Here is a 24,853-nt window from a genome sequence, read left to right on the forward strand (position 1 = left end):
CGTTAATAAGCTCTGATTCTATCTTGTATTTAAAAGGCATTGCGTCTTCATGTAAACGGGTAAAACAATTTCATACTTCGGCGCAGATACGAGTAGACAGGCTAAGAAAGCAAAAGGGCCAAGCACTTGAGAAGCCGAGTATGTGCAAACTGTAAGTAATCATGTTGCAGTTAGCCGATGAAGGGTTAATTTGTGTATCTGAATCATGTAAAGAAACAATTGTAGCTCAGTTATGTATCTAGATAAAATATCCCTCAATTAACGGTTGTCTTCTTTTATAGATGGCATGAAACGTCTTGCGGTTGGCTGTGCCGTGGATTCCCTTTTAGCCCCTAGACTACGTATCTTGCTAGCTGTAAAGGCAAGGCAAGCAAGCTGTTGTTGGCAGTTGCCTTGCTCTTGCTCAAGTTATCTTTAACCCCAAATTAAGGATAGGAAAGTCCTTGCTTGTTGTTTTGTACTTCCTTCCAGATTCCCATGGCAAGCTTTCAAAGACGCAAAACGTTATCTAAACTTCAAGACAAGTGTGTGTTTGTGTGTTTTCGAATTATGTGAATTTGGATTCAACGTTCTCCGGTTTTTGGATAATAGGCATTAACTTATTGGTGAGTGAACTGTTCAGAAATATATGTTATTGTGTACGTTTGTCGAAGGAAAAATTACAAGCAGCTTCAATTACCCATTGTCATTTATTAACATTAAGTCATTAAGTTGAAAGAACCGATTGAAGTTGCAAAGAAAGGTTTGTCATATACATACATAAATATATGTATAAATGTGTGTGGTTTGTAGTGTGTGTGCAATATCCATTCATGCTAAATGTAATGAGTGATTTGATTTGATTTGATTAACTGGGGTGAAAATTCATAAGTTATCGACTAATTAAGCATATGTTAACTTCTTGATCTATAAAAGGTTTTTCCTACCCCATGTTTAAAAAAGTACGATATTTAAGCAAACGGCCCAGTGATATTGAAAGCGGAGAACTGTAATGAGGCAAAGGTGGTGCAAGCTGTCATAGTTACAAATTTGTGGACTACATGGCTAGGCGTTTTGAACCTCTGAATGTCCTTGACGTCGGACTCGACAGTGTGTTCGAGTCACTGCTCACTGAGCCTGTGAGAATCAGGGTTGCCAGGTTTTCTAAGTGAGAAAAGGCCAACTTCTAATCAGCTGTAGCTTTAAAAGGCCAACCCATTAATAGAAAAGGCCAAAAATATAACATTTAAGGCCAAACTTTCTTTTTATGATATTGGTAACGGCCAACCAACTTTTTAAAAAGGCCAAATTTTGAAGTTTTTGGCCTAAAAATGGTCAATCTGGCAACACGGGTCTGTCTCTCGGGCCTCGGCAACCAAAAAACGCCACAGCACAGCTTACCCAAGAGAGAATGCTCTCTCTCTCTCTCTCTTTTATTGCGAGTATTCAACGGTATATTTTCACACCTTATTAGAGTATTAAACATGTTTCGTCAGAACGTTTAATTAATATTCCGAAAAGCAGATAGCATATCTTCCATTCGCAAATAAGAGCTTAGTGAACATCAAAGTATTATTATTATTATTATTATTATTATTATTATTATTATTATTATTATTATTATTATTAGCCAAGCTTCAACCCTAGTTGGAAAAGTAAGATGCTCCAAGTAAGGGCTCCAACAGGGAAAAATAGCCCAGTGAGGAAAGGAAATAAGGAAATAAATTAATGATGAGAATAAATTAACAATATATCATTCTAAAAACAGTAACAACGTCAAAACAGATATGTCCTATATAAACTATTAACAACGTCAAAAACAGATATGTCATGTATAAACTATAAAAAGACTCACATCAGCCTGGTCAACATAAAAACATTTGCTCCAACTTTGAACTTTTGAAGTTCTACTGATTCAACTACCCAATTAGGAAGATCATTCCACAACTTGGTAACAGCTGGAATAAAACTTCTAGAATACTGTGCAGTATTAAGCCTCATGATGGAGAAGGCCTTGCTATTATAATTAACTGCCTGCCTAGTATTACGAACAGCATAGAATTGTCCAGGGAGATCTGAATGTAAAGGATGGTCAGAGTTATGAAAAATCTTATGCAACATGCATAATGAACTAATTGAACGACGTTGCCAAAGATTAATATCTAGATCAGGAATAAGAAATTTAATAGACCGTAAGTTTCTGTCCAATAAATTAAGATGAGGGATTAAGGGATAAAAAAAACAATAGTATGAAATATATTTAGAATTATAATGAATGTAATAACGAAGCGACGCTAATCAAATTAATCACTTGGAAGACAGTATTCAATAATAAATTATAAGCATTTAATCTAAATGGTTTTACCACAAACATTCCATGGCACTTCTAGTAGTGCAAGGTTCCTAAAGTTCACTACGATAAGATTATAAGCCATTTGTTGAACCATATACACGCATGGGACCTCATACTGACATTAGGTCAAAGTTCTAACTCGAAAAAATCATGATTCTTAAGACCCTGATCGCAAGGTATAGGATTACTTCCTTCACAAAACAAGTAGGCCTACGCTGATTTCATACACAAGCAAGTTACAAAATCGCCAAGGTGGTTATCTATAACGAAATGGAAAATATCAAAACCCAAAGTCTAACAGAATAATTGAACTGAATTGATTAGTGGTGTTTGAAAACTAAGGAAATTGCATAACATTGTGCAACATTGCCAACGCCTTGAACTTGTAAGAATCGACCATGTTGAGCGGAGTGGGTATAACACCACCTTATGGATATGTACTGTAGTCAGAGATCTCATGCAAATGCTACCAAGAGTGTCATTCTTGAAAAGATGTGATTCAGTTGTAACTGATATATATATATATATATATATATATATATATATATATATATATATATATATATATATATATATATATATATATATATATATATATATATATATATATATATATATATATATATATATATATATATAATGATACAACCAATGCACCTATAGCTGCCCATATACTGTACATGCAGGTGTTTATCATCAAAATCTAACAGAAACAACAAAATCTGACAGAAACAACAGGTAAAATCTCACTTCTCGTTTGTCTGCGGCAATTTGCAAAACTTATCACACAACATCTATCACTTCAGACATTTCAATACATTGAATTTAAGGAAGAAGTTACTGAAAAAGAAATTGACACTCAAGAGTTGGGTAGGACCACTTCCATGCGAGGCTGCAGAAATCATGCGAAAGAGGATTGAAGAGTCACATCTATCATCTAAGGTGGGAATTGATAACAAATAATAACCTTACTAAGATCTCTAAATACTCAATCACTCTTGCCTAAGTCAAACAGGTAATATTATCTTTCAAAATCACCATAACCTTCATTTAAGTAGTAAGTTGGCTAGGGCACCAGCCACCTATTGAGATACTCCCCCTAGAGAGTTATTGGATCCTTTGACTGGATCCAAGACAGTACTACAATGGATACTTCTGTCTGGTTACGGCTCATTTTCCCTCTCCTCTGTCCTCATACACCTGACCACACTGAGATTACCAAACAATTCTTTGCTTAAGGGGTTAACTACTGCACTGTAATTGTGCAGTGGCTACTTTCCTTTTGGTAACGGTAGGAGTAACTCTTTAGCTATGGTAAGCAGCTCTTCTAGGAGAATGGCACTCCAAAATCATACCATTGTTCTCTAGTCTTAGGTTGTGCCGTAGCCTCTGTAGCATGGTCTCCCACTGTCTTGGGGTGGAGTCCTCTTGCTTGAGGGTACACTCGAGCACACTGTTCCATCATATTTCTCTTCCTTTTCTTTTTAAAGGTTTATATACAGTATTTTGGTTTATATATGAAAGATTTAATTAATTTAATGTTACTATTCTTAAAATATTTTATTTCAATTGTTAATTACTTCTTTTGTAGTTTATTTTCTTTCGTCACTGGGCTATTTTCCCTGTTAGAGCCCTCGAGCTTATAGCATCTTGCTTTTCCAACTAGGGTTGTAGCTTAGCAAGTAATAATAATAATAATAATAATAATAATAATAATAATAATAATAATCATCATCCCACCTTTTAAAGGTATTTGAGAACTACATTATCAAAGCCAATCAGCCACATTTATTAATCAGAATTGTAGAATTGGGTGGTAATATGAAAACAATTATTTTTGACTTCGATAAGGCTTTTGATAAAGTATTTATCTTCATCGCATGAAAATGAACGAAGAAAACAAGAAAAACAAATGGACCAGAAGCATGGCGACAATGTTCTCTCATTTCAAGCGTTGAAAGTATTAGCGAAACCAGTAGACGTTATGAGGGGGTTGGGGAGCTCATGGTACAGCCCTCGGTCTATATTTCTTTGTTCAGTGGCTACTTTTCTCTTGGTAAGGGTAGAAGAGACTCTTTAGCTATGGTAAGCAGCTCTTCTAGGAGAAGGACACTCCAAAATCAAACCACTGTTCTCTAATCTTGGGTAGTGCCACTGTCTTGGGTTAGAGTTCTCTTGCTTGAGGGTGCACTCGGGTACACTATTCTATCTAATTCCTCTTCCTCTTGTTTTGTTAAAGTTTTTTATAGTTTATATAGGAAATATTTATTTTAATGTTGTTACTGTTCTTAAAATATTTCATTTCTCCTTGTTTCCTTTCCTCACTGGGCTATTTTCCCCGTTGGAGCCCCTGGGCTTAAAGCATCCTGCTTTTACAACTAGGGTTGTAGCTTAGCAAGTAATAATAATAATACTGATAGAATCCAACAGAACTCCTTTAAATCCTTGTTAGCGACAACTCACGTGTCGAATTTTTTTTTTTTCAGAATAGTCTATTATATATTGCTGCATACGTACCGGGACAAATTTTAGCACATACACATTGGTATTACCTTGAGCCTGACAGGAATGCAATCACAATAAAAGATGTGTGGTTAAAATTGGCTCTTCGGATAACTCGTTCAAAACCTAACAATCCAATTCATCCCAACTTCTTAAATGAAAGCAGATTATTATTAATATTACTTACTAAGCTACAACCCTAGTTAGAAAAGCATGATGCTATAAGCTCAAGCACGTCAACAGGGAAAGTAGCCCAGTGACGAAAGGAAATAAATAAATTGCAAGTGTAGTAAAGGACAACTGAAATAAAACGTTTCAAGAACAGTAACATTAAAATAAATCTTTCATATATAAACTATAAAAACTTAAAAAAAGAGGAAGACGAATAAGATAGAACAGTGTGTCTGAGGGTACCAAGTAGTTTCAGCTGGTCAGTGCAAATCTCCACCTTTATTCCAGTATATGGGTTCAATATCAAGAGAGTTCCAGATGTTTTTACTTTCATGACAAACAACACTAGGAATTTTGGTGAAGGCTAGATCCTCAGGAACGGAGTTTGTATTTCAATGTCATTCCTATTCTTTTTAGTTTTCTAAGTGTGGATGGAGTTACATACTTAAATATGCAGTTTTGGAGACATAATACAATGGATGAAACATCAGAACGTTCACGTTGAAGTTGTATATTATCCTGACTAGTTTTGCTGGCTGCCAGTATATTTCCAATCTAAGATGCCTCAATCAGTTTTCCCTCTCTGCGGTTATAAATTGATGTTTTGATTGAACAATCATATTTCTTTGTTTTTGTAACAACTTGTGTTCTATTTGTTCCTTGTTTTCAGCAGAAGCTATGCAGCCATGGCAGATAACTCTAGAATGTATGGGGATGCTGGTCCTCTGGATTGTCAACGCCTGTGCAGATATCTTTACCATCCATTTTCTATACCTTCATCATCATTACCACGAAACCTTGGTCATGTCGGTTTTGATTGGGGTAATACATGTTATTGTGAACGGCTGGACACTCCGATTGTAAGTAGGATCCACGTTTTTTACCCAGATATCTTCAGGAGAATTTTAAACCTAATTGTTTCACATCATATGTTGGCCCATTGTCCAACAAAAAACGTGGCACCATTTTCTATTAGCTTTGTCGATTGTTCTTCCCTCCGGGGAGATTCATCAACTTCTAATTACAACAAATGATACATGTGAACGAAAGGCAGTAATTATTATGAATATCAAAATATCAAATACCAATAAATTAGGTAGAAACGGTGGACTTTAAGTCTAATTGAATTTGATCTTTTATTTGAAAAGGACATGTTTCTTTGATAAGTTCCTGAGATGATTAAAGGTAGTGAAGAAAGTAGGTAAAAACATGATCGTTTTGTCAAAAATGTTGGAGAAAAGCTAGTAAGAAAATTGTATATATTTATTCCAAAAGACATTTGATCACTAGTAGGGATATTATCTTAAGATTTTTGTATTCAAATTTACACACCAAATGCCAAATCTAGGGGCCAAACTTACTACAAAAGGATTAGAAACAAAAGAAAACCAATTATTTTGATCTATCATGATCTGTAACAGGCTTGAAAATCTCTTGTTAGCGTTATGAAGCAATTTCGTTTTCTTTTTATAGTTACAGGCGGAATCTAAAGTGGACTGAATTAGTGGCGTTGTTCCTTACACAGACAATGACGCTTTTCTTGTAAGTAGATTGATTTTGTGATTTGTTCATAGAAAAGTAACTATAGTCATTCTCGTTCTTTTTTATGGGGGAATCCATCGTTACTTATCTACCTTTTTGATGTAGGGAAGACCAAAGAACGAGAATAACTTACCCTCCACATAGCCATCACTGTAATCGGAGATGGTTTTGTGCTACTGCTAACTCAGTATACCACTGTATTTTTTGTGTTTGAGAGAGTCTCCAGTGAATTTCAGAGTAAATTATTGTTAACATATAAGAAAAAGAGGGAATTAAAATGAGATGAAAATAAATTTGTTCCAACACAGAGACTTACCTCGAACTACTTTCTTAGGAGTTACCTGGAATCTCCTCTCAACCGACCAGAGTTTTGTGTAGTTTACCCTACTTCCGTTTTCTGTGAGGATCACCTAGGGCGGAAGGATACGTGCCCCGAGGCTAATCCCGAGACAGGCCACATGCTAGCTCGGGTCTCGACCATCAGTAAGTTCTCTGGTCGCGTTGTGATATGATCTCGACGCTCTCCTTATCTCAGTGCGATCCTTTGTGTCCCTGACTATTGTGTCCCGCGTGTCTCCCACGCGGTCGCCTGTGCTTTCCCTTGTGCTCACACGTGTTCGCTTGTTCGTTCCCTTGTGTTCTCCCTTGTATTTTCAAAGTGTTCCCTAGCCCTTTTTTATTCCTTACCGCTGCGTTCCTGTGTCTTGCGGTGTTGTGATTGTGCGATATGGAGCATCCCCGCCGTTGTTCTGAGCCTAGGGCCGGGAAGTCGTATGGGGCGTTTTTGTCCAAGCCGGAGGTGGACCCCATTCCCTTTGCTCTTCGTGCAGGGGTAGAGTTTGTTCTTCATCGGACACGTGTCCGGAGTGTGTGTCGTGGAGCGAGGTGCAGTGGGTGAGGTTTGGAACGAAGCAAAAGAAGTCTTCTAAGTGGTCACCCAGGAAGACCAGTATCTCTTCGCCCGCGACGTCTACAGGAGGGAAGTCTGACAGGGTTCCTCCTTCATCTTCCCCTACCCAGAGTAGGGGACGAGGTAAGTCTGTTGCGGGGAAGAAGCCAAGGGTTCTTCCCCAGGAGTCGTCTCTTCGGGATTCTGGGGTTGCTGATCCTTTACAGGCAAGTGGGGGGCCTGAAGGTATTCTTAGTGGGGGTCCGCGAGACGATGCTCTTGTGCTTGGGGGACACGTCTCATCGGATGACCCTACGTGGAGTAAAGATGTCCCTGTTTCTTCGCCCGCATCTTGGGTTTATGTTTCAGGCACCTCCGCAGCTGAAGGCACCCCAGGAATAGAAGATTCATCGTTGGAAGATCCCCTCGGATGGGGGCCCCCGAGAACTCCCTGTAGGTCCCCGTTGTTGGTGGAGGATGGCCTGGGGTCCTGGTTCCCGAATGTAGATCGTCCGATCTCTCTATTGTTAACATATAAGGAAAAGAGGGAATTAAAATGAGATGAAAATAAGTTTGTTCCAACACAGAGACTTACCTCGAACTACTTTCTTAGGAGTTACCTGGAATCTCCTCTCAACCGACCAGAGTTTTGTGTAGTTTACCCTACTTCCGTTTTCTGTGAGGATCACCCAGGGTGAAAGGATACGTGCCTCGAGGCTAATCCCGAGACAGGCCACATGCTAGCTTGGGTCTCGACCATCAGTAAGTTCTCTGGTCGCGGAGTGATATAATCTCGACGCTCTCCTTATCTCAGCGCGATCCTTTGTGTCCCTGACTATTGTGTCCCGCGTGTCTCCCACGCGGTCGCCTGTGCTTTCCCTTGTGCTCACACGTGTTCGTTTGTTCGTTCCCTTGTGTTCTCCCGGAATTTTTAAAGTGTTCCCTAGTCCTTTTTTATTCCTTACCGCTGCGTTCCTGTGTCTTGCGGTGTTGTGATTGTGCGATATGGAGCATCCCCGCCTTTGTCCTGGGCCTAGGGCCGGGAAGTCGTGTGGAGCGATTTTGTCCAAGCCGGAGGTGGACCCGCATTCCCTTTGCTCATCGTGCAGGGGTAGAGTTTGTTCTCCATCGGACACGTGTCCGGAGTGTGTGTCGTGGAGCGAGGTGCAGTGGGTGAGGTTTGGAACGAAGAAAAAGAAGTCTTCTAAGCGGTCACCCAGGAAGCCCAGTATCTCTTCGCCCGCGACGTCTACAGGAGGGAAGTCTGACAGGGTTCCTCCTTCATCTTCCCCTACCCAGAGTAGGGGACGAGGTAAGTCTGTTGCGGGGAAGAAGCCAAGGGTTCTTCCCCAGGAGTCGTCTCTTCGGGATTCTGGGGTTGCTGATCCTTTACAGGCAAGTGGGGGGCCTGAAGGTATTCTTAGTGGGGGTCCGCGAGACGATGCTCTTGTGCTTGGGGGGGCACGTCTCGTCGGATGACCCTACGTGGAGTAAAGATGTCCCTGTTTCTTCACCCGCGTCTTGGGTTTATGTTTCAGGCACCCCAGGAATAGAAGATTCACCGTTGGAAGATCCCTTCGGATGGGGGCCCCCGAGAACTCCCTGTAGGTCCCCGTTGTTGGTGGAGGACGGCCTGGGGTCCTGGTTCCCGAATGTAGATCGTCCGATCTCTCCCCCAGCTCCTCTTTCGGCAGTTCCTGACAAGTTGCCTTAGCCTTCGACATCCGGAACCCAGCAAGTTGTGAAACCGACCGCTCCTGCCCCTCGGACTTGTTACGAGGAATCGTCGGAGTCGTCAGTGGCGGGATCTTTGTTTTCTTCGGAGGGAGAGGCACGGAGGAGGCACCGCCAAAAGAGGGATAGATCCAGGAGAAGGTTTTCTCATTTCAGGTCCTGTTCCAGGTCGCGACATGGAAGGAGGCGATCAAGGTCCCCGAGGAAGAAACTCAGGAGGAGCAGTTCGCCTAAGGAACAATAGGTCCTCGTTCCCTGCAGTAAGCTCGCGGACTTCACTACTCTCCCGAGCACTGCGGGTTGGTGTAACAGAGACAGTCCTCCTAGAAGGGCCTCTTCCAGCCACAGAATTGACCCTCGGAAGGACCCAAGGACCTCGTTGGATAGGTGTAAGACCGCGAAACAGATGACTCAACCCACCCAGCGGAGGGAGTTGCCTTTTCGGACGGGCAGCCTCGTCGAGTCAGCTCATACGAGCGATAGTAAGGGACGGCTTCCTCCGTCAGGCAAGCCCACGGAAGCCTCGTCCCCCTCGAAGAAAGACAAACGGAGGACGGAAGCTCTCGCCTCCACGACAGTGCCCATCCTCAGACCACAACCTAGTGCGGAGGCGCCCGTCGGTACAGCTCATCAACCCCGGATGGAGGACGTGGACGGCGACACGGAGGGCGTGCCGGCAGAGGACTCTGCCTATAGGAGGGTATAAGTCTTATAAGAAAACACCATAGAATTGAGGAGCCTGTTCTCACCGACTAGGATGCTGTTCCCACCGACTAGGATGCCTGGCGCTCTAGCCTTAATAGGTTAATAGAGGAGCCTGTCCAACAGAGACCCTCCCTAGCCCTGCCTGTGGCCAGAGACGTGAGGCTCGGTCGTGCTCACATCGACAAAGCTGTGGCGCGCAATGCTGAAGGCCCCAAGTCGCAGAGTGCCTCCAAGTTGCTCCAGGGACTGAAGTCCCAGAGTAAGTATTATTTGCTGGAGAGACAATGACCCGGAGACAGCAAAATGGAAGAATCATTGAAGTCCTAGGTCAGGGTGCATCGGAGGAAAGAGCCTCTTCAGCTCCAGTCTGTTTTTCACAATCAGAGGCGACGATGATGGAGGAGATGTCTAAAGACCTTGTCAACGTTGCCTCTTGGTTAGACTGGTGGGCCTCGACACTAGTAGCATCCAGAACTCTCCTGACATGTCAGTTCCGTCAAACCAGGCTCTGCTGAAGGAACTAATCATCTCCGGAGGCAGGGCCTTGAAGTTCTTGACCTTCCAGTCTCTAACGATATCCACCAACTGTGTCCTGAGAAGAAGGGACACGGTCCTGAGTAAGTTGTCCAGGCGGGTCCCGGACAGGGAGGCGAGGGCCTTGAGGAGTCTCTCCATGTGAGGAGACAGTCTTTTTCCCCTGAAGGAGGCAGAAGTATTGATAGAAAAGGCCATGAAGAGGAAGGAAGTGAACGTTTCCAGACCTCAGGCCATGAGGAGACCCGCTTACAGGAGACCTGCACCGGACGGACCGTCTACTTCTCGAGCCTCTCCTAGCCAGACAAGAAGAGACGCCCCATCTACCTCATGGTCTCAGCCTTCGCAGCTCCAGCCCCGTTTAGAACGTCCTACTCTGCATCCAGGAGAGGGCGTTCAGGTCGCTCCTCCAGAAGGAGGTAGAGTGAGATGCCCCCTTCTCCTGCTCTCCTGCCCAAGTCTCAGGTAGGGGGATGCCTCAGGCTAAAATTCAGGAGCATCCAATAGAACCTGAAGGGACTCTGGAACCAAGTAGGGTCTCCCTACAAGGTAATTCCTGTTCTTCCAGAGGCAAAGCAATCTCTGGAATAGTGGCAGGATCGGACGAACACCCTCAAGGGGATGCCCTTCGCAGCCGAGCCTACAGAGATGCTTCTCTTCACAGACGCCTCCAAGGAAGGGTGGGGAGCTCACCTTCTCGGGAAGTCAGCAAGGGGTTCGTGGACAGAGGTGGAGAAAGCTCAGCATATCAACGTCCTAGAGATGATGGCCGTTCAGAAAGCGTGCCTACAGTTCGTTGATCTTCTAAGGGGAAACACAGTGGCGTTGATGTGCGAAAACGCCACAGTAGTAGCGTACATAAAGAAAAAGGGTGGACTAAAATCGAAGGTGTTGTGCGATCTCGCGTTGGAGATTCTGGGTTGGGCCGAGTCAGAACAAGTTGTAATAACAGCAAGGTTCATTCCAGAAAAAAGGAATGTTCTAGCTGACAGACTCAGCAGGATGGGCCAGGTGGTGGGAACCGAGTGGTCTCTCCACCCAGAAGTAGCAAGGTTCATCATTCTAATGTGGGGTTCGCCGGTGATGGACCTCTTTGCAACCAGACTGAACGCACAACTCCCCGTATTTTGTTCTCCTGTCCCAGACCCAAAGGCGGCATTGGAAGACGCTTTTCAACACAGGTGGGACAATCTCGACGTATATGCCTTCCCTCCCTTTGCATTGATCAGACAAGTACTCAACAGAGTAAGGACAGCCCAAAACCTAAGGATGACTTTGGTAGCGCCCTGGTGGCCGGAGAGATAATGGTACGCGGATCTAAGAGAGCTAGCGTGTCTCCCTCCGTGGCCTCTACAAGACAGATAAGATCTTCTGAGGCAGCCACACTTCCAAAGGTTCCACGACAATCCGCGGTCTCTGCGCCTTCACGCATGGAGGTTATCCAGCGTCTCCTGAGGAAAGAAGGCTATTCGGCAGGAACAGTGGAAAGAATGTCTCGTTATCTGAGGCATTCATTGGCAGCGGTGTACCGGGCAAAATGGACCACTTTTACAAAATGGTGTGCCTCCAGAAACATCAAACCTCTAAGGGCTTCGATTCCGGACATTGCGGATTTCCTCGTACACCTCAGGGACGTGGTTGGAATGTCAATACCGGCCATCAAGGGAGTCCGTGCAGCCTTAGGCCAAGTTTTCCTCCTGAAGTGCATTGATCTGGGTTCCTCTAGGCACAGCTCTATGCTCATTAGGAGTTTTGAGCAAACATGTCCCCCTCAAGCCTCCAGGGTGCCGCAATGGGATGTGGCTAGAGTCCTGAAGATGTTAAGTGAGGCCTATAGCAGTGCCGGTCTTCCCCTACCAGGCAATCCCAGGCCACATGATATTAGGGGTCTAAGTACCTCTCTTGCTTTCGAGAGGAACATGGCAGTGGCTCAGATCCTTAGAGCAGGCACCTAGTCGAACCAATCTACATTCACAACGCATTACCTCAAGGAATGTTCAAGGAAGTCTTTAGATGGGTTCTCTATTGGGACAGTCATCTCCGCGCTACAAGCGATTTAACGGCCAAGCCCAGGTACAATCGTGGGTATCAAGACCAAAAAGACACATGTTCGTTTTCCTTTTCCCCTTGTCTTCTCTTTCTCCTTCTTCCCTCGGAGATATAACCAAGTAGAGCTTGCACAAGACATGACTTCACAGCTTCGTCATAGAACACAACAGCAAGAAATTTTTTAAGGGTGAGTGCTTAGACACTAACATGAGCTCTTAGTGTAGTTTTCCCTACGTTTCGTTTTTTCCGACCATCTTTGGAACCTAGCCTCCTATCTAGGTTCCCTGCCATTCTGCTTAGTTGGGTCTAGGTCAGGAAGACACTCCCACCTCCTAAAGTGTAAGTCTCCTAAGAAAATAGTTCGAGGTAAGTCTCTGTGTTGGAACAAATCACAAATTTTTAAGTAATTTGTATTTTTCCAGACATACTTACTGAGAACTAATTTCGGGTAATGGCCCTCCCTTCCTTCCCCGAGTGCCTTTCTGATCCTTAGGTATTTTAGCATACAAGAACTTATTGAGGGTCGAGACCTAAGCTAGCATGTGGCCTGTCTCGGGATTAGCCTCGGGCCACGTATCCTTCCGCCCTGGGTGATCCTCACAGAAAACGGAAGTAGGGTAAACTGCACAAAACTCTGGTCGGTTGAGAGGAGATTCCAGGTAACTCCTAAGAAAGTAGTTCTCGGTAAGTATGTTTGGAAAAATACAAATTAATTAAAAATTTGTGATTTTCCCAATAATTTTTAGTTAGTATGAAAATTCACTAGATTCCTCTTAAACGCTGACATCTCTAGGTTGTCCCTATAGCAACCAGAATTTCCAAATTTAGGGGTGAATTCCTTAAAAGAGGAAGCTCAAAACTTCGATGAAAAAACAGATCACCTGAGATTTATTTTTTTCCGAAAATTTTTCGGAAGCCATACAGGCTTCTGGCTTTTCCACCAATTCTGAGTGGTGACTAGTGAAGTACTGTTTCATTCCTGTAGGTGCATGGCATCAGAGCTCCTCGGGGTTTTCAGGCACATAACTCTGGAATGTTTGAACACTATCTCCTCTTATGTAAATTTATGCACGCATATCAGCTTGACACAAACTGAAGGAGGAGAGATGAGAACAGGATTGATGTAACTGACATGAAAATGAAATTAAATGAGGATGATGAGGTAACAATGTGGACTTACATGAAAGGATAAAGTTAAGAGCAAACATGTTAGAGGCACTCTCAAAATAGCACCAGCTTCAACTAAGGTAAGAGAAAGTAGACTGAGGAAGACCAGCTGATATGGAAGATGATGGATATGGGACTACCTGGTAGGAGAAGGTTAGGTAGAACAAAATTACGATGGATTGACTGTGTGAAAAGAGATGTGAGAGAGTTGGGATTGAGCGAGGAAGATGCACTGGACCGAAGTAATGGAGAAATATGTTGAAGAACTATTACAGCAACCCCAAATAGGGTCAATCTTGTAGAGAGAGAAGAAGAAGAAGGTGCGTTTTCCCCTGGGTGGTTATGTTTCCCATGGAAACCAAAGGAGTAGTGGTAGTGCTGATGGAAAGAAGGATTTCCTTTTATTACAAAATATTACCTCCGGTGCATAGCCTGTAGTAATAGTAGCACAGTTGGAGTGCTGCAGGAAAAGACTTAGGTGGGTGGGTTCAATTCGGGTTGTCACCCCTCTCTTTGAGAAGACAATAGAGAGATGATGTTATCCCCTTGGAATCTCATAGTAAAGTTTTTGATTGGTGTTGAGGCTCCTCAGATGATCAAGGGATGGGGCGGTGGAGGTAGCTGGGTTTGACCTTCTGCTATTATTGGATCTTTCTAAGTTTAAGGAGTAAAGGTCAATTGTTCGGTGTCCAACATTAATCATAATATCACCATTTTCATCTCCCCATCATCTCAACACCTCTTTTGTAGGCTTCTCTACTATCTAGAATCCATCAGTCCCAGAAATAGTAAAATTCTGAGTGGAAAAAGAAACACTATGGGCCTATGATTAATGGTGTTATCATTAGGGACTGTGAGTATTGGCTCATATGCCTTACTGTTACAGGTTTTATTCCTTTTATTGTCCCTTTCATTTACATCAGTGGCTCTTAAACTGGTGAGTACCGTAGGTGTCCAATCGCTACGAGCAGTCAGAGATATGGAATAAAAGAACTGAACTTGTATGATGCACCATTGCTCCACTCCTACATAACCACGGATTGCTTCTGAGCAGACTTCTGTAGCTGAGTAGAAGCCTGACCAATAATACAGTGGTGAGTTTCAGACTTTGATTCACTAGTGGACCCATGACCTGGATTTACAATAGACCCAAAACCTAGATTTACTGAGTCTCTTGGTATATATACTGTACACACCCTGAAAATGACTGCATTGAAATCTGCATTTTCAATGTTTACTGTTTAGTATAGTTTAGAATCTGAAAAAAAATATTGCATTTATCATCACTATCATTGTGCATAATACAATTGCTACTATTCTGGTATTAATTTCATAAGAAGCCTTTTCTAAAAGTCTTTTCTATGCTTTTTAAGATACTGCTTAGCATTCTGTCAGCAGATTTCCATTATTCATACTTCAGAGTGGGAAATTAATAGTCAGCCATTCCAATCTTTAATCAATGTTAAAAAACAGATTTAATGTACATAAATGGAACTTCAAAGTCCAGGGATATCCGGAGTCATAAGTCTTGAGAGGATCAAATCGTAATCCAAAGAAGACTATGTTTTTCTTATCAGTTTTGTTAGTGCAAAGTCTTGTGCAGGATACTGTTCATCATCTTGGCAGCCTGAATCATGTTTATTTTGTTGGCAGTTTTAAGCAGATTGAATGGATATGGTACTTCCCCAGATAATTTTCTTTTTGGTTGGCTAGGGCGAGTTCTCTTGTTGCTCTGGTTCTTCTGGCTGATTGCCTACAGCTCATAGCTTGCAAGACAGACTCATCTGCTGCTCATCTTGGCAGGTCTGTGTCTTCATGATTGTTTGTCCTACTCCATTATTGCTTCTTCACTACTGTTTTTGCTTGAGGATTCCATTAAGGTTTGCATCATATTCCCTTTTGATACGATACTTCAGGTTTTTCCATTCCTTTGATTTTTTTTTTACAAGTTTTAGCTCTTTTGATGTTTCTTGTTTTCTTTAGCCTTCGTTATATGTAGATGTTATGATCCATTGTCAGGCTCCACTTGTATAATAAACTACCATAGCTGCATTCATTTCCGATGCATATAGATCCATTGGTAACTTTTGATATTACGCTTTGCATTGTGGTATTTTTATCTTTTGTTGATTTTTTTTCAGGTTATTGGCTTGATTTTCCCTCTACCAAAATTTCAAAGTGTTTTTTTTTTTATATAGCTGAAAGTACCACTAGAAAGAATCAAAGGGGGTGAAGAAAACTGACATACTTTAAAAAATTCCTATTTACGAAGACCATTGGTTTGTAGTCTAGATTCTTGTATTGCATCTTTAAACTTAATTTCTTCAATACAGTACAGAACTCTAATTTGGAAAGAGTGTTTGAATGTATCAATAACTAAAATTTTATTAAAACTCTTGATATAATATACAGTCTTTAAATATAGTGTATTAATTTCATAATGGTTTCTTACAGGGTGAGCAGAAGAGCTTGGCAATCTTTGTCTTCATATTTCACAAAGGATGACAGAACAAGGAAACGGAAATTGTTAATAGCCAAGTATTTGCTGTTTATTGAGACAAAGAAAGAAGCCGAAGACTTCCCACACTTAGGAAACGAGATCGAGTTGAGAAGCTGTTTACCCCCTGAAGTGGTTGAAAATTCCAATCATATTCCCACCATTCCAGATCCTTCTAATGATATCGAAGACCGTGACCCCTTGATGAATGCGTTCTTCACCAGTGAAGAAGAATCCCAGCATATTAGCCACATGGGTAACACTAGGTACATAGAAGGCACTTGCGACATTGAGCAAAACTTTTGGTCTCCCCAGGAAGTGTACACGGGAGAGCCCAACTTGAAAACGTTTCTCTTGAAGACTTTACAGCATCTATTCATTAACGAAAAGAAAATGTCGTATCACGTAGTAACAGATTCCAATCATAAGATTCTTCACATAACAAAATCAAACCAACACGTTAAAAGATTTCCTAATAGAAATCTCCCTGAACAGCCTTCCGTGTTTTGCAATGATATTCACTATGCTGTTAATCTGAGCAAGACAAGTGTTATTGAAGTCATCACTGTTACTAAGAGAACATTTAGCGACCTTAAAATTTTAGTCGATGCAGATTTTTCCAAGTTTATATGGATGCATGTGTGGCCATCAGCTGTAATCAAGTTATACTTAATATTACACCTTTTGGACACGAAGAGAGGTAAGGTTCTCAGTAACTAAGTTGTGGACTACCTAGATTTAACTTTTCAGGAGTGGTTTCTTTTGTGTTACATCCATCAGCAGTCACCCTTTTGTTTGATGAGTAACACAGGCAAGGCATTATGAATGGTATCCATTAAAAAGAAATGTTTTGTTAGAATTTTGTTTATTAATTGGTTGGCAGATAAACTTTGATTATGATTACTACCGCTAGAGAGTTATGGGGTCTTTTGACTGGCCAGACAGTACTACATTGGATCCTTCCCTCTGGTTACTGTTCATTTCCCCTTTGCCTACACTCACATAGCGAATAGTCTGGCCTAATCTTTACTTATTCGCCTCTGTCCTCATACACCTGGCAACAATACTTCTTCACCTAAGGGGTTACTGTACTGTAATTGTTCAGTGGCCAATTTTCTTTTGTTAGGGTTAGAAGAGACTTTAGCTACGGTCAGCAGCTCTTCTACGAGAAGGACACTCCAGAATCAAATCATTGTTCTCCAGTCATGGGTAGTGCTATAGCCTCTGTATCATTGTCTTTCACTGTCTTGTTTTAGAGTTCTCTTTCTTGAGGGCACACTTGGGCACGCTATTCTGTCTTGTTTCACTACCTCTTGTTTTTCAAAGTTTTACAGTTTATATAGGAGATATTTATTTTAATGTTACTCGTCTTAAAATCTTTATTTTTTCTTGTTTCATTTCCTCACTGGGGTATTTTCCCTGTTGGAGTCCCTGTGCCTATAGCATTCTGCTTTTCCAACTAGGGATGTAGCTTATCAAGTAATAATAATAATAATAATAATAATAATAATAATAATAATAATAATAATAATAATAATATTAATATGGCGATGATCATAACAGTTTGATAAAAATTTCTATCCAACATTTTAGTTACTAACATTTCATTAATTTATTAATACTACTGCTACTTCTACTATTATTATTATTATTATTATTATTATTATTATTATTATTATTATTATTATTATTATTACTTGCCAAGCTGCAACCCTAGTTGGAAAAGGAGGATGCTCTAAGCCCAATGGACCCAACAGGGAAAATAACTCAGTGAAGAAAGGAAATAAACTACAATAGAAGTTCAAGAACAATAACAATATCAAAATAAATCTTTCATATATAAAACATAAAAACTTCAAAATAACAAGAGGAAGAAAAATAAGGTAAAATAGTGTGCCTGAGTGTACCCTCAAGCAAGAGAACTCTACACCAAGACAGTGGAAGACCATGGTACAGAGGCTATGGTACTACCCCTGACTAGAAAACAATGGTTTGATTTTGGAGTGCCCTTCTCCTAGAAGAGCTGCTTACCATAGTTAAAGAGTCTCTTCTACCCTTACCAAGAGGAAAGTATCCACTGAACAATTACGGTGCAGTAATTAATCCCTTGAGCGAAGAAGAATTATTTGGTAATCTCAGTGTTGTTAGGTGTATGAAGACAGAGGAGAATGTAGTAGGAATAGGCCAGAATAATCGGTGTATGTGTGGATAAAGAAAAAAATGAGCTTTAACCAGAGAGAGGGGTTTAATGTAATGCTGTCTGGCCAATCAAAGGAGCCATAACTCTCCAGCGGTAGTATCTTAACGTGTGGCTGAGGCCCTGGCCATCTTTCATCATCCCAAATGTGCATTAAAAGCAAAGTTACATAGATTTCAAGAGAGAAATGGCTTGAACAGAAATTAAATTTGATAAGCAATACGAAGCTGAAATTTATTCCTTGAAATCATACAAGGATATTAATAGATTAATAACATTCAAATTGGTGTTAGATAAAATACAAAAAGGAAATGTTAGTGGCGAAACATTAATGATGATATTGGAAACCTGTAAAAAAAAATAAGAAAAAAAATTAAAAAAAAAGCAGGAAAAATATAAGCTATTAATAAAGCAACTGGTGGAGATATATCTAACAAAAATTTTATATTTCTCTGGTAAAAATTAAGACATATGTTGATAATTTGCAAGGTACCTTGCATGCCAATACCACATTGATGAAAAGTGAATCACAAAGGTAGTAGGTTGCCCAGGGCACCAGCCACCCGTTGAGATACTACCACTAGAGAGTTATGGCGTCTTTTGACTGGCTAGACAATATTACAGTGCATCCTTCTCTCTGGTTACGGTTTATTTTCCATTTGCGTACACATACACTGAATAGTCTGGCATATTCTTTACATATTCTCCTCTGTCCTCATACACCTGACAACACCGAGATTACCAAACAGTTCTTCTTCGCCCAAGGGGTTAACTACCTCACTGTAATTGTTCAGTGGCCACTTTCCCATTTCTATGGGTAGAAGAGACTCTTTAGCTATGGTAAGCAGCTCTTTTAGGAGGACACTCCAAAATCAAACCATTGTTCTGTAGTCTTGGGCAGTGCTATATCTTCTGTACCATGGTCTTCCACTGTCTTGGGTTAGAGTTCTCTTGCTTGAGGGTACACTCGGGCACACTATTCAATCTTATTTCTCTTCCTCTTGTTTTGTTAAAGTTTATATAATAGATATTTATTTTAATGTTACTCTTCTTAAAATATTTAGTTTTCCTTGTTTCCTTTCCCCACTGAGCTATTTTCCCTGTTGGAGCCTCTGGGCTTATAGCATCCTGCGTTTCCAACTAGGGTTGTAGCTTAGCAAATAATAATAATAATAAAATGCAGATAGATTTATGTAAATTACCCTAAGGAGTGTGGCTGTACTAATCAATAATGAATTTAGGAAACCAAAGTTTAATTTCATATTACAACCAAAGCGAGCTCTTTTCAGTATGATATGTTCAAACATATATAATGAAAAAACGAATCAACTACTGTACATGTGATTTATGTATAGTACGACCCTTTTTCAAAAGTAGAGATGTATTTTTCAAATCTTATCTTAAGAAAATCTTTTTTCTCTTTCACAGATAATACTCCATTGGTATATATGAGTCCTCTCATTAGTATAATAACTTGGCTGATGTCGCAGAAAAGGATAACAGAACCATGGAGAAATATTGTACTTATGATCCCTTTACAATTGAATTTGACAGGTAAGGTCATTCTTATAATCACTATAGTCCATTTCTTTTAGCGAGTCATATTTGCAGCGACTCGCAGCGGTGCCCTTTTAGCTCGGAAAAGTTTCCTGGTCACTGATTGGTTGGACGAGATAATCCCAACCAATCAGCGATCACGAAACTTTTCCGAGCTAAAAGGGCACCGCTGCGAGTCGCTGCAAATATGCATCGCTAAAAGAAATGGACTATAATTCACAATAGAATGCGTAAAGATAGTGTAATCAAGAATATTGTTGTACGTTATTTAATCACACAAATTATATGTTAAGAATTACAGCCGGATGAAATTGATTTCTGGTTCTGTGTCAGTAAAGCTTTCATCCAACACTGACTTAAATCTCTGCCCATCAGTTCTGGTAGAAGCACTTCAATAAATTTGTCTATGATTCCCAAGTATTGTACCAGAGATACAAAACTAAATTTCTTGGGTTAGAATTTTCTTGCTTGAGGGTACACTCGGGCACACTATTCTATCTCATTACTCTTCCTCTTGTTTTGTTAAAGTTTTCATAGCTTATATAGGAAATATTTATTTAAATGTTACTGTTTTTTAAATATTTTATTTGTCCTTGTTTCCTAACCTCACTGGGCTATTTTCCCTGATGGGGCCCCTGGGCTTATAGCATCTTGCTTTTCCAACTAGGGTTTTAGCTTAGTAAGTAATAATAATAATAATAATAATAATAATAATAATAATAATAATAATAGTAATAATAATAATAATAATAATAATCAAAGTTACTCTAAAAAGGCCCAACATTAGTTACATAATCAAGTAGACAATTCCCTAATTTTTCTACTGAATACGCAGAAGGTTGCATTAATTATGAAACTTACATGTAATTTTTCTTTCTTTTCTACAGTAACGAGGGCCTTATTGGTGATGGGAATTGGTATCAACAGCCTCAAACTAGCAGGAGCATGCTATATATCAGTCAAAGCTGTAGGCGTGATGGCCTTTATTGCCTATGTTGCCTATGTAAAAAAAGTGAAAAATTTAGAGTTGTATAGTGATGCAATAGACAGGTACAATTATAACCCATTATTGGACCCAGTAATCCAGTTTAGTGAAAGTTGCGCTTATATTTCATGGGCAATATGGCTGTATTCAAGCATTCCACAGACACCCAGTGCAATGTTGGTGCCAGAATATAATCACCTTTCACTAATAATTTTGATAGTAACGTTTCTTGGACACGTCTTTGGATTAGTTTGGTTATGGTCCAGTAAGTCAAAGGTTAAGGAACCTTTAAGGGATCCAAAAAATGTCCTTAAACTAATACAATTACAAGAGTATTCTCGTACTGAAAACAATATGTCGTCAGCATAAGACCTTGAAGGTGCATTAATTGGAACACTAAGTGTACAAGAACGTTTTATACCTTTTGTATTTATAGTTCTTTTGCCTGATTAAAATGCAAAGTAAAACTGCAACTTTCAGAAAAGGACATCTTTTTCTCAATTTATTGCCATTTCATTTACATGTCATAGTGGTGATACTCTTGTAGAGAAAGAAACATGATACAGAATACGAGGTATATTTCACAAACAAACATATAATCATAATTCTGTCTATTCATGTACATTTTCAGGCGCTGCTAAAATGTATGAAAAGTACTCAGGACTTTTACCAAGTAACAAATATGTTCTACCTGTATTTGAGATAGTTCTCATCACACAAAGGGTCCACTAAGGCAATGTTATGGACAAGTTCCATCATTTTGTTTTATAATAGAATAGTGAACTTTATTTTTGTTAAATATGTTGAATGTGTTGCTACAGTATTTCACGTTACTCCTGATTACCCAAATTTCTATTGTACTGCATAACCAACTACTTGAAGCTTCATCTTAATGATTTGTGTAAGAAATATACTTAAACCTCCTTCAATGGCCTTTTCCTACAAGAGATAAGGGCAAAGAAGTGTTGGCCAGAAAATGGGCTCTGCCACAATGAGGCATGTCATATTCTTTGAAATTCTTGCACTAACTACTTAATGTCAATATGATGACATTGTAAGATCTTATTTATTCCATCGAGTCTTACTTTTAGATAACTAGGAATCCGAGTTCCATCCCTAAGAGTCTTTAATTTGAAGACCATAGTAAGAAACTTCTTCAGGAAAAGTTTTTACCCACCGGGAATGAAAGAGTCCTTTAAAACAACAAGTCGCCACAGAAGTGAACCCTCTCAGGTAGGGAATCCTTGAAATACATTTGATTTCAAGCTCCTTTATACCAGCATCTTTTAGCTAAAAGAATCTTCAAGACAGTTTTATTTCATTTGTTATTAAAATGTAATACAGAGAAAGGCATTGATATTTTTATTAGAAAATGTACAGTTAGCTTCAATAATGGTAGTATACTTCCTAGGAAGCTAAGGAGACATTTTCCTGTTGTTATCCATTGTAGCAAGTAACACTGTGTTTAGCAACAGAAAAACTGATGGTATTGCTGCCTCTGAAACAAAGTTGCTGAGATGGTAAATATGTAATCAAAAGCATTTTTTTTTATTAATTTTATGGAGTGCAGTTAAGAAATATTATTTTTCTATACAGATTTTGATCATGTGTTTACAAGCTCAGACAGAGTTGCCAACAGTATGTCTTTTGCTAAGCACACCGTTACCTAGTGTACAGCTGTCAGACCTTTCATTAGCTTCCCATGACGCGTATCCGAATTAATGAAGCAAACTTTGCAAAATACCAAATAATTAATAATCCAGTGTAAGAAAAAGGAAATATGTCTATATGGAACATGAAATGATAGTCGGGGTCTCATGTCTAGAAATTTGCTAAGAAGTAATTCCCATCTGAGATACTGTAACCATCACACTAACATTTTATCCATTTAATTCAGCACAAACTTACGGGAAGTATGTTAGCCATTCTTAGAGCTAACAACATTGAATGCAGGTACGCTACATGAGACATTGAAAGGATAGCTTGGATGGCTATGGAAGCCCTCTTTTCAATATGTTGAGTTTGTGTTGGGTGAGGTGATGATCCCTAAAGATCTCAAAGTAACTTCCATGACACTGAAGTCACCTACAATAGGAATTGTGTAATCTTTGCTTGTGCAAACTTTGTAAATGCGTCTAGCTTTAGTTCAACTTACTCTGTCGACTTAACTTTGTTCCTATTGTTGTGGAAGAGTCCCAAATAATGCAATTGCTCTTACCTTCGAAAAAAAATATATATAAAAATTGTAGATAAATTTCACACAGGACTCATCATCATCTTTCGTATTGTGCATGAGATCTACTTTTTTTATATTTCAATGCTTACAAAATCTTGATGTTGGAAATGTTTATAATATAGTGATGACTTACAATTAAAGCCCTTATCTCATAGTTATTTGTTTTTGTTTATCCAATTTATGTAACCAAAATTACTGGAGTTAAATCCATGTGCCATAATGATTAAAAAATTATAAGGCTGAGGAAAATTTAATTGTGGGAATTTGACTTTTCAGGGAACCTCCCCCACCCCGATATAGATCAAGGATACTACCCTGGGGGATTGGAATAGCATCACTCCCACGCCACCTGGGAGAAAAACCAAAATATTGTTGTGGTTTGTAAACCATACACACGATTTAAACTCGAATCATTCTTCTTTCTTCTCTTGATTGCCCGGAGCTTTCTTTTGTACGTTTTTTTTTTCTTTTTCTTTTTTTTCCAAAATGTCATAGACTCCAAACTAGATAATTAGTGACATATATATACTGGATCTATCATTACTAGCACTATTATTATTATTATTATTATTATTATTATTATTACTTGCTAAGCTACAACCCTAGTTGGAAAAGAACGATGCTATAAGCCCAGGGGCTACAACAGGGAAAATAGCCCAGTGAAAAGAGGAAAATAATATATCTCATTGAGAGTAACAACATTGAAACAAATATCTCCTATATAAAGTATACAAACTTTAACAAAACAAGAGGAAAAGAAATATTATTATCATTATTATTACTATCCAAGCTACAAGCCTAGTTGGAAAAGCAAGATGCTATAAGCCCAGGGGCTCCAACAGGGAAAAATAGCCCAGTGAGGAAAGGAAATAAGGAAATAAATAAATGAAGAGAACAAATTAACAATAAATCATTCTAAAATAAGTAACAACGTCAAAACAGACATGTCATATATAAACTATTAACAACATCAAAAACAAATATGTCATAAATAAACTATAAAAAGACTCATGTCCGCCTGGTCAACAAAAAAGCATTTGCTCTAACTTTGAACTTTTGAAGTTCTACTGATTCAACCACCCGATTAGTAAGATCATTCCACAACTTGGTCACAGCTGGAATAAAACTTCTAGAGTACTGCGTAGTATTGAGTCTCGTGATGGAGAAGGCCTTGCTATTATAATTAACTGCCTGCCTAGTATTACGAACAGGATAGAATTGTCCAGGGACATCTGAATGTAAAGGATGATCAGATAAGTACATCCCAACATCTGCTTACTGGCCTGAATTTAGAATGAGGATCATTCACGTCAATACCTACATGAGAAGAGCACTTCGTTGTATGTTTCAACCAATCATCCTTAACTCAATTTATCTAAATCCCTTGAATAATGTGGTTGGAACATGTAATAATTTTAATCACCTCTGATTAAGGGATCCAAATAAGTGTATATATATATATATATATATATATATATATATATATATATATATATATATATATATATATATATATATATATATATATATATATATATGTGTGTGTGTGTGTGTGTGTGTGTGTGTGTGTATACTTACTGTATATATGTATATGTACATATATATATATATATATATATATATATATATATATATATATATATATATATATATATATATATATATATATATGTCCTTAACAATACACTCGATAATTAATTTAAACTAAGTAAAAAGATAAATGGACGCAAATGAATTAAATAAAAAATTAGAGATC

At 39.4% G+C, this 24,853-nt stretch overlaps 1 protein-coding gene across 4 annotated transcripts; it reads left to right on the plus strand.

Moving 5' to 3' along the window:
• LOC137650245 (uncharacterized) lies at positions 1-23,251 on the plus strand. Of its 4 annotated transcripts, none has more exons than XM_068383520.1 (6): positions 1-151; positions 5,676-5,865; positions 6,479-6,547; positions 16,080-16,822; positions 19,748-19,873; positions 20,764-23,251. In XM_068383520.1, exons 2-6 carry the CDS (start codon positions 5,684-5,686, stop codon positions 21,228-21,230), a joined length of 1,587 nt encoding a protein of 528 aa, XP_068239621.1. In that variant the 5' UTR covers positions 1-151; positions 5,676-5,683; the 3' UTR covers positions 21,231-23,251. The 4 variants fall into 4 exon arrangements, with proteins under 4 accessions (XP_068239621.1, XP_068239622.1, XP_068239618.1 ...); XM_068383521.1 differs by having other exon boundaries at positions 5,679-5,865; XM_068383517.1 differs by lacking the exon at positions 1-151 and adding an exon at positions 270-605.
• The last annotated feature ends 1,602 nt before the right edge of the window (positions 23,252-24,853 follow it).

Source organism: Palaemon carinicauda, chromosome 11 (assembly GCF_036898095.1).
Source record: "Palaemon carinicauda isolate YSFRI2023 chromosome 11, ASM3689809v2, whole genome shotgun sequence".
NCBI lineage: Eukaryota > Metazoa > Arthropoda > Malacostraca > Decapoda > Palaemonidae > Palaemon > Palaemon carinicauda.